This window comes from Lynx canadensis, chromosome C1 (assembly GCF_007474595.2).
Source record: "Lynx canadensis isolate LIC74 chromosome C1, mLynCan4.pri.v2, whole genome shotgun sequence".
Lineage (NCBI taxonomy): Eukaryota > Metazoa > Chordata > Mammalia > Carnivora > Felidae > Lynx > Lynx canadensis.
The window spans coordinates 106,045,000-106,055,186 of NC_044310.1; the positions used below are offsets into that span (position 1 = coordinate 106,045,000).

The following is a 10,187-nucleotide window of genomic DNA, read 5'->3' on the forward strand; positions in this document are numbered from 1 at the left end:
GTGTATATGCAGTTTCGGCTGTTGTCTCCATATGCTCTGTAAAATTCCACTATTTCGTCAGAGCTGGGAGTTGATCAGGGTGATGGCCCATCGTTGCTCCACTGCTCCTGATTCGGCTCTTCTTTTTTGCTTATTCATTTGGGGAGAGAGTGTGAGTGGGGGAGGGGCAGGGAGAGAGGAGGACAGAGGATCCAAAGCAGGCTCTGCACCGACAGCACAGAGCTCAATGTGGGGCTCGAACTCACCAACTGAGAGACCATGACCTGAGGTAAAGTCAGATGCTCAACTGACTGTGCCCTCCAGGGGCCCCTGATTCTGCTCATCTGATTTTGAGGGAGAGTAGATTCAGAAAGTCTGGGAGCTGGTGGGGGCCATTCCCTTGGCAGCTTGTTGGGCTAACCAGTACTTGTATCTTTTGGTCTTGGGCCTCTCAAAGTTCACCACAGACATAGGTACCCTCACAGTGTCAAGTCCATTTACCTGTACACAAAACCAAAGGAATCTTCAGAGGTTAGCTGGGCAGATAAGAGCTAATACCAAGCTTTTTACCCAGCCAGAAAAAAGGAGACAGGACGTGAAATACTCACCGTCACCTCACACCAGTACTTGCCCCACTGTGTAATGGGTTCTTCTGGTAACTTTAATGCATGTGGGGCGACCACAACACCAAGCTGCAAAAAAGTCAAAGCCAAAAGGAGTTCTGTTTATGTTGATGTAACTCTAGGCAACCTCAAAGAAGGTTCTGGAATTTCCTGTACAGGAATGAATAAAACTGAGTTTACCCTGGCTGATACCATGTTTACCCTCCACAGATAGTGGCAGAGAAACTCAGTCCCAATTTCTCAGAAAGGGAGGAGGATCTACCAGAGAGAAACAGGGCTTGAGACCAAAATCACTTCCTCCACACAAGAGTAGAAACTCCACAGTGGGTCACATTTCCCAGGTTTTTCCTAGAGAGGAAATAAATGATGCCACCATCTTTTCCTATCAGTCTTCAAATTTTGACCACCCTTACTCTTTAGTCATTTCCCTTCCTCAACCCTGCAACCAAGAACACTTTCCCTAACTCCAGCTGGACGATCACACCCTTTCCTAACGAAGGGATCGATCCTGGGCCTCCTTCCCAGGGGTAGCTTCTGCCCTCAGAGGGACAGTGGTGCTTGGGAACACTCACATTTTTTTTTTTTTTATTTTTTTTTTTAAAAAAATTTTTTTTTTTTTCAACGTTTATTTATTTTTGGGACAGAGAGAAACAGAGCATGAACGGGGGAGGGGCAGAGAGAGAGGGAGACACAGAATCGGAAACAGGCTCCAGGCTCCGAGCCATCAGCCCAGAGCCTGACGCAGGGCTCGAACTCCCGGACTGCGAGATCGTGACCTGGCTGAAGTCGGACGTTTAACCGACTGTGCCACCCAGGCGCCCCGGGAACACTCACATTTTTGAAGAAATGGCGGGCAACTATTTCAGGGTTTAGTTCCCATTTGACGTTGTTTTTCATCCCCACCTCCAAGTGACAGCTTTTGAGAAACGTCACTGTCTGATAGGAAATATAAACAGGGGCTAGGTTAGAGTTGGAATCAAAGGAGAAGAAACATGTTAGCAAAAGGCACAAGGTCTGAATTCAGGAAAGAGGCACAATGTCTGCCTCACAAGCATACAGGTGAGAAGATGAATAGGAAGGCGAATATTTCTACTGCCTCAAGGCTGATTCTGTACAAAGAAGGAGAATGTCACCTATTCCTGGTTGTTCCTAAGCAAGGAGAAACAGGCCATGTCAAAGTTAGACTTATCAGTGGGGACCACTGATACACCCCAGGATAGAATGGCTTTCGTACACCATTTTAACCCAATACTTCTGGCCCTTCAGTCCCACCTCTATCCTTTCTGCTTATAGAATGAAATATAAATTCATCAGCCGAGGATTCAAAATGTTTTACAAATCTCACCCCAACTCCCTTTACAGCCATAAGTATTATCCTGTATGAGTCCTCTGTTTTTGCTAGACTGGTCTACCTTTTATGTTAAAGCGTGCCTTAATTATCTACGTACACTTTTTCTTCCTTAAGAATACCTTTCCCACCCTCCTGGCCTATCCAAAGCCTACTAATCCCACAGGGGCCAATCTAATCCCATTTGAAGAAAAGCCCTCTCCATCACTCTAATCCTTTTTGGTCCATGTCATTCTTCTAATCTACTGCCTTGAAGTTACTGATCACTTTCTCATGTGTCTCATGTTTTTTGTGACTTGTCTGTAAACATCTATGGAGGCAGAGCCCTCATCTCACACTTTTCCATGGGTCCCCTACTACCTGGGTTGGGGCTTTACTCAATAAGCTAGGGCACTTCACCCAACAAGTCAGGATCTCCCAGGAGGTCTCAAAACCAGTTTTGGCAGCCAAGCATTTCCCCTTTCTCCTACACGTGTGTCTGCAATCAGGATACTTCAAGGAAATCAAGGAGCCTCTCAGGAAGAGGCTGGTAACTCCTTAAGTGACAAATAAGTAAGAACTTTCCATGTTTTTACTCACCATCTCACCCGCCCTGGTCTGGATCCTCTCTAATTTTCCTTCTTGTCTCAGCTAGAAAAAGAAAGTTAAAGGTGAAAAAAATGAAAAGAAAAATGAGTCCATGATAAATATCAAACTCTTATTATGCTGGACATAGGCTGGGTTTCTGGATTCCTATTCTAATCCCTATTTCGTTTTTAAGTTAAATATCAAAGGGAAGGAAGTTGCTAGAAGAAATCTTGAGGTTTTATTCTTCCAAGTCCCTCTGCTCACCAATTTCTCCTCTTCAAAGAATTTCTTGTTGTCAGGGGATGCATATACAGCCAGACCTTGAGGCAACAGTCGATTCCGGCCCAAAGGTTTCTTCACTGAGACCAGGTCACCCCGGACTCCAAGTCCTGCCAAGGAGAACAGACACTGGATCAGATGACCTCCTAAAGAGGCGATGATCAAAGACACACCTCTTATTCTCTCACAGTACTTATTCCTCCTAGAAAAAATATTAATACTCACTAAGAACAACACTTAAGAGACTTCTAATTAGTTTTTTTACGGCCTGATTTAGAAGTTTCACATTCCCTGTACAAAGTGAGAGTTGTCCCATCACAGGGTTTCAGTCATTGTAGCACATGCTGTTGGGCCTCCTTTCCCCTCTACACAGTTGCCCCATTCGCGTTCCTTTTTCTATGCAGGAGGCCAATGGCACAATCACAGTACTTTTTATGGCTTCCTCTCCTCAAATACAGAGCAGATTATTTCTACAAACGGCGAGAAATAGCTAAACGGGGAGGGCAGGAAAGAGCTGACGCCAAACGGGGCCAGCCTGAGGTAGGAGATACCTTTGCCGGGCCTTACCTACCACCGACTGGGTGAGGATGAGCTCCAGGTTGCCTTTGGGCCCGTGTTTCGTGTCCTCTACCAGCTTGTAGACGCGGTGTCGCCGGTGCAGGCGCGGCTTCCGGCCGTCTCCAGCCAACGGTACCTTCCACCAGCGCTCCACGATGACCGTGCCCTGGCAGTCGGGGAGCGGGGGTGAGCGAGTCTCCCGGGGAAACTCCTGGCGCCCTCGGGCGCCGGCACAGTGTGAACCCGCCACCCTCAGGCCGGAACCCCTCGGAAGCAATACTCGGGGGTAAAGAGCCCCGCCGGAGGCGAGGACCGCCACGGCTCAGAGCTGGGCCTCACCCGACTGTGAGAGAGGCTGAAGCCGCGCTCCGGGCCGGGGGCGGCCCCCGCGAGCGGCAGCCGCAGCAGCTCCCGGACGGCTCCTCGCAGCAGCACCCACGCCCCAGCCGCCGCCATGTTCCCGGCGCCGAGGGAGAGCGGAGGAGGCCCCCGGCGCCGGCGCAGGAAAGGCCCCAGCGGCTGCCCGCGGCGCGCCTGAGCCGCCGCTGCTCCCGCCGGCGAAGCCGAGGGGCAGGCCCGGCCCGGGTCTGACCGGCCTCCCAGCCGGGGTCTGGGTTGACGCTCCGTGCTTCAGCGCTGCCTCATCCCCTCTTCACTGTTTCTTCTCGGGGCAGGGACGCCCGTAGTTATTGGCAGATCATGGAGGGAGCTGGAAAAGGCACCGTGTCCCTCTTGGCTTCGCTTTAAAATGGGGGCTTCGGTTTAGCTGCAGCAGCTCTGAGGGTTCCAGCTCTGGCATTCTGTGATAACCGGATGCTGAGGGAAGAGGGACGCTGCTTTCCCTTTTGCTTACTGCAGATCTGCCTAAAAGTGGGGGAGGGATGGGATCCTCTGGAAAACTATGGCAGCCCCGGGAGGAGGCTAACCCTTAATCTTTACACCTGCGGTATTTAAGCTCGTGTTTAAAGCAGAATTCAAAACCACAAGGGAGATGAGCCACAGAAAAAGGAAACTGTGGTAGAGTCTGGACCGTTCGAGAGTCTCAAGCCCTCGAGAGAAGACCATCTAGATGGGATGAGCAGGGTCTGTTTTGGCAGCGGAGATTGTGTAAGGGCGCTCTCAGCATCGTGTTGTTTTACTTGTTTCACCGGTAAACGTTGTCCCTCCTCCTAATTGCGCTTTCCTCGCTTAGCTTCCAGGACACCAGTTTTGTTTTTGTTTTCTTCCTACTTCACCAGTTTTCACAGTCTCCTTGCCTGGTTTCTCCTTTTCTCCGAACTTCTTAGGGTGCCGCCTAGGACAGTCTTTGGATCTTTACTCTTCTCAGTATACACCCCCGCTTTGATCTCCTTCAGTCTTGATGACTTCCAAAGTTCTCCATCCTAGACTTCTCCTAACTTCACCCAACTCGAATAGCCTGCTGCTTACTCCTCTTCTTGTGTGTCTAGTGGACACTTCAAAGTTAATATGCTCCAAACTAAACCCGTCTCTAGAGCCTGCTTCAAACTGTCTCACCTTGCAACCTTACCCATCTCAGTTGATGGAAACTTCTTTCAGTTCTTGGACTCAACTTCTTTCTCTCATGCTCCAGGAAATCCTGTGGGTTCTATCTTTAAACGATTTCCAGAATCCAACCACTTTGCACCACCTTCAGTGCTTCAGCCTGGAATAAGACACCATCTTTCTCCTGGATCACTGTAGTAGTTAGTCTCTTGGCAAATATCCTTTAATGCTCCCCAGTTTATTTACAACACAACAGTCAGGATCTTTTAAAAAACATAGATAATATCATATCACTCCTCTACTCAAAACTTCACAGTGACTTCCCTCACACTGTAGTCTACAAGGCTTTCCCAAATCTGGCCCATTAGCTCTCTGACCTCACCTCCTGCTTTCCTCAGAACTTACACTGCAGCCTCCCTGCTGTTTCTTGAAAACACCGGGCACTCTCTTCAGGGCTTTTACATCCACTGTTGCGTAGGCACGGAATCCTCTTATCCCCAGATGCTGGCTTGGCTGACTCCCTCACTTCCTTTAAGTCTTCGATTAAATGCCATCTTTTCAATGAGGCCTACTTGGATCACTGTATTTGTTTCCCCAGCCTGCCCCACCCCCTTCACCTCCTGACCTTCCTTTATCCTGCTCTTTTCTCCATAGCAGTTCTCATTGAACATCCTAAGTTTTCTTACAATGTTTACTGTTTTCTTTTGTCTTCTCACTGTTAGAAGCTAAGTTCCATTAGGCAGGGATCTTCGTTTATTGGTGGATCTCGGCACCTAGAATTCTGCCTGGCTTTCAGTAGGCCTTCAATAAATATTTGTTGAATGAAATGAGTGAATGAATATGCAGAGGTCTCAAACTGGTGGCCCCAGAATCAAATTTTGCTCACAATGTTGATTTTTTTAATCAACAGCTTTTATTTTTTAATAACCACTCCTTTTAAAAATTTGGAGGAATTTAGCACAAAAATCTATCTTTCCATTTTATGTTGAAAAATCATATCATCTGGAAGCACTGAGTCTGCATTTCTGCAACTGGATGAAACTGAGTTGTCAGCTTATTTTAGACAGTATATGAGCTTTCCATTTTGCTACAGCCCCACCCAGCAGCTCCATTAATTTCCATTAGCTGTCTTGGCTCCTAAAGGCATTTATAGTTTGCAATTTCTACCCTCCAGGGCAATGAGAAAGTTCAACAATGTGTAGCACTCCTGGATTATTAAAGGTAGGGATGACAATAAAAATATTGAATTGATAGGAACTGAGAACCAATGAATCAAGTCAGGCATTGGATCAGGGCTTTGGAAACCTACAGTGTCAGACACCAACCATTTAGTTGCTGAAGTGGGATGTGTGTGGTGTGTGTTACGAGTGTGCGCACATGCACGCATGCCGCTGGAATAAGGGGCCAGGTTGAGGGCACTCAACAAGTGTTCAGGCAGGGCTATTCGCCAATCAGTACAGAAGCTAAAGTACTGGTACAATTAAAAAAAAAAAATCACTGGTACAGCCATGAAGTACATACTAGGTGAGTAGGAGGCTTAGTTAAGGGGGTTGGGTGGGGTGGAGGAGCAGCAGAGTGGAGTCTTGAAGTGACATAGGGCTGACCCTTTGCCCATGTCATAGTGCCCACCGGGTCACAATGACACCAGACTGCCTGAACCCCTGCCACTCATCTCTGAACCTCACTTTGCCGCAGGGAGGCACTGAACTGAGAAACTGCCTTGTAACAGGTTGCGCCCTTCTATCTTCTCCCTTTCTTATATCAAGAGGGGAAAAACACGGAACTACCTCTACCCGATCTGGTCACCATACGCCTATTACCTTTACTGTTACAAATACCGGATCACCCTCCGGGAGAAGATGCTGCCTTGTTATAAAAGGTACTTGTTTTCCTCTCTACTTGTAGTCGTTTACGTAAACTGTCAGGAAAAATAAGAGAATTTGAAGGAAGTGGCAAGAGATAATAATAGCAAAATAGGATGGAAGGCTGGCATGGAACTTAAAATTTTCCCACCTGGCTGGCCTGGGAGAATGGAAGCAGATAGGCTCATCCACAAAAGATAGTGCCAGAGCCTGGTCCTATGTACCTGGAAGTTATGAACCCCTCCCCTTCTCAGATGCAGAAGTAAACTAATTTGGGCCCCCTTTTCCTAACCAGCATCATATATAAGGAACGGGAGGACTTGACACTCCGGCCCCGTTACTGCCTTCAGTGCTCCTGAGTCCCCAGCAGGCCTCCAGGGGGTCAGAAGCACCGAGCAGGGTGACCACGACCAGCTTAAAGAATTATACTCGGTAAGTGGACTACACACTGATGCTGTCCGGGGGCGGCCCCTGGCTTGCTGTAATGACACCTTAGGGAGAAGGGGCATAATTAGCTAACTGGAGAACAAATTTTAAAGTTTTTTTTTTTAACGTTTATTTATTTTTGAGACAGGGAGAGACAGAGCATGAACGGGGGAGGGTCAGAGAGAGGGAGACACAGAATCTGAAACAGGCTCCAGGCTCTGAGCTGGCAGCACAGAGCCCGACGCGGGGCTCGAACTCACAGACCACAAGATCATGACCCGAGCCGAAGTCGGCCGCTTAACCGACTGAGCCACCCAGGCGCCTCTGGAGAACAAATTTTAGATCTCGAGGCTCACGCAGAACAGCTACTCTCTTTGGAAACAAGGATTCTGGCCCAGAGATATTAAGTCAAGATCACAGAGCTGGTGGTGAGAAGCAGGATGGGGAAAGAGGAGGTTGGAACAAAGAGCAGAATGGATTAAGAGTTCTGGGACGGAAACTTGTTTAGATGCCAAGAGGGGACTAGAACCTAGAACTCCTCGACTTGGCCCTGTACCATACTACAATAACATGCCTGTGGGTGACCTCTGCATTTTAACTGAGAAATCCGAGAATTCAGAGAAAACCCCCATGATGTAAAAAAAGTGGAAGAACACGGTCAGTGAGTCCGTAAACAGATGACATGGCATTGTTTAAAGAATAAGCTCCCTAGGGGTGCCTGGCTGGCTCAGTTGGTGGAACATGTGACTCTTGATCTCGGGATTGTGAGTTCGAGCCCCATGTTGGGTGTGATTAAAAATCTTAAAAACAAAACAAAAACAAAAACAAAGCTCTGTGATGTAAATATGTTTCTGAAGTGTTGGTGCACCCCTCGGGTGAGGTTAGCAGGCAGTGATATTGCAACTGCATTGACTGCTTTCCAGATTGGTATCAAGGAAAACTCCACAATAGAGAATTAGGTCCTAGGACTAAGGGACAGAGTGAGGATTTGGCTCCAATTCGGTCAGCCCCAAATTTGCTTCCTCAGACACAGCCAAATTGGCCTGAGATCTGACTTGAGGACTAGATGAGAACAGGAGGCTATGTTACTCTTTTGTTTCCTTTCCAGGCTGGGAACCTGACGGTGCTGGCTACTGACCCCCTGCTTCACCAGGATCCAGTACAGTTAGACTTCCACTTCCGCTGCACCCCCCAAACCTCTACCCATTGGCACGGCCTTCTCTGTGATCATCGACTCTTCCTGGATATCCCATATCAGGTCTTGGATCAAGGCAACTGGGAAAGGTGACTGAGCCCTGATAGGAAAGTGGGGTGGGTGAGCGGGGAAGAGGCAGGAGGGTCCCTTCTTTCATCATGTCATAATCAGGTGGTGGGCGTGCTAACCCATGAGGGTGGATTCAGGAGCTAGATACTTTCACACCACCGAACTGGCATGCAGGCAAGCCCGTGAGCTGAGCCACGATCTGGGCTTCAAGGGAGAAGAGCCCCCAGGGAGATTGATGGACCCCGATTCAGAAACACAGAAGTGAGGATCAACAACAGGATGTGTCTTCGGACTGTCTTTCTAGAGTGGCTCCTTCTCCCCAGGCCCCTCTAGGATATGGAGGTCAGTCCTGTTGTAATCCCTGGGCTTCGGAGAAACATTTACCAACACCAGCTTATCAACTTTCATTTCCTGGCTTGGGTCAGGAAAAAATTGAGCCATGAGGTTTCTTCTACTCAAGTAGGTGTTTGGATTTTGAATTCACTAAATATTTCATCAACTAGGATTCCTCTTTCTGGCCCCTAGTTTGACTGCCACACTGGAGTATGTGGAGGAGAAGACCAACGTGGACTTGGTGTTTGTAAGCTTCCAAAATAACCGGAATGACAGAGGTAGGGATTGGCAGTCCTTCCTGGCCCCTGGTGCTGAAGTAGCTGACAGCAACTTTTCCTTTGTAGGAGACCCTCTTCCCTGACTTTTTAAAAAAGATCACACTCATGCACATTTCAGGGATTTAACCACCATCATCCCCACCCCCGTTCCAAGGAAATGAAGGCAACTAGCACTCTGTTCTCAGATTACACTTGGATTATGAGGAAAGCCTCGAAGGTAGATTTCAGAAGCCAGACCGAGGAAGCACTGGTGACATTAACAGAACTATTCAAGGCATGTAGCTGGTAGGACAGAAAGGACCTCAAATGTATTAAGCACCTACAGTGTGAAAGTGTTGGGTATAGGGCCAGGAAGATAGGAATGGGTTTATCCGGATGCTTGGAGCACACGTTCCAGAAACTACGACCTCCTCCCTCCTCCTCCCCCGCTTCTGTGGGACAGAAGATGGTCAAGAGCTTAGTACACCATCATTGTTAGGCATTTCATGATCATCTTATTTAATCAAATTCTGAGGAAGATCACCATCTTATAAATGGAAAAACTAAAGCTCCAAAAGGGTAACTTGTACAGTGTCACAAAGCTTAGCAAGCCTTAGAGCCAGGGGTGGAGTGTAGGTTTGTTAGTCCAAAGCAGATCACCCTAATGCTTGCACTACATGGCTTCCCTTCAGCCACTCCCTAAAGAAGCCAAATCCAGGGAAAGTTGTATAGAGCCTCAAAAAATGTTCTAATTTTTTTTTCACAGGTGCCCTGCTACGGGCCTTCAGCTACATGGGCTTTGAGGTGGTCAGACCAGATCACCCTGTCCTCCCTCCCTGGGACAATGTCATCTTTATGGTGTATCCCCTTGAAAGGGAACTTGGCCACCTGCCCAGTGAGCCTCCCTGAACATGCCTATTCCTGTTGAGGGGCTGGGAGCCTTGACCAGTGGGAACCAAGATGTGATTCAGGACACTTTCATCCTAGAAATAAAGGGTAGTGCAATCATCAAGTGTTCACTATTTCTGGGGGTGTGGGGGAAGGCAGGGTTGGCTGTAGTGGAACATTAGCCTTACAGAACTGAATTCACTATAGAATAAACGTTTAATGATGGAAAAGTCAGAGAGGGAAGAGAGCCAAGGATTTTAGGTTCCTTTGCTTTCCCCTCTACTCCAAAATCCATTTACT

At 48.0% G+C, this 10,187-nt stretch overlaps 2 protein-coding genes across 2 annotated transcripts; one reads left to right on the plus strand and one right to left on the minus strand.

Moving 5' to 3' along the window:
• Positions 1 to 220: 220 nt before the first annotated feature.
• MRPL9 (mitochondrial ribosomal protein L9) lies at positions 221 to 3,825 on the minus strand. Its single transcript, XM_030325042.1, has 7 exons — positions 3,694 to 3,825; positions 3,364 to 3,520; positions 2,782 to 2,906; positions 2,530 to 2,580; positions 1,437 to 1,538; positions 588 to 671; positions 221 to 480 (listed from the first exon to the last, which is right to left on the minus strand). The coding sequence occupies exons 1-7, from the start codon at positions 3,808 to 3,810 to the stop codon at positions 346 to 348; spliced, it is 771 nt and encodes a 256-aa protein (XP_030180902.1). The 5' UTR covers positions 3,811 to 3,825; the 3' UTR covers positions 221 to 345.
• Positions 3,826 to 3,933: 108 nt separating this feature from the next.
• On the plus strand, positions 3,934 to 10,023 carry OAZ3 (ornithine decarboxylase antizyme 3). The gene is given in 8 exon segments (XM_030325043.1): positions 3,934 to 4,461; positions 6,032 to 6,078; positions 6,624 to 6,736; positions 7,015 to 7,075; positions 7,077 to 7,151; positions 8,254 to 8,429; positions 8,935 to 9,020; positions 9,766 to 10,023. Coding segments are annotated over 7 exon segments (681 nt in total). The 5' UTR covers positions 3,934 to 4,461; positions 6,032 to 6,051; the 3' UTR covers positions 9,909 to 10,023.
• The last annotated feature ends 164 nt before the right edge of the window (positions 10,024 to 10,187 follow it).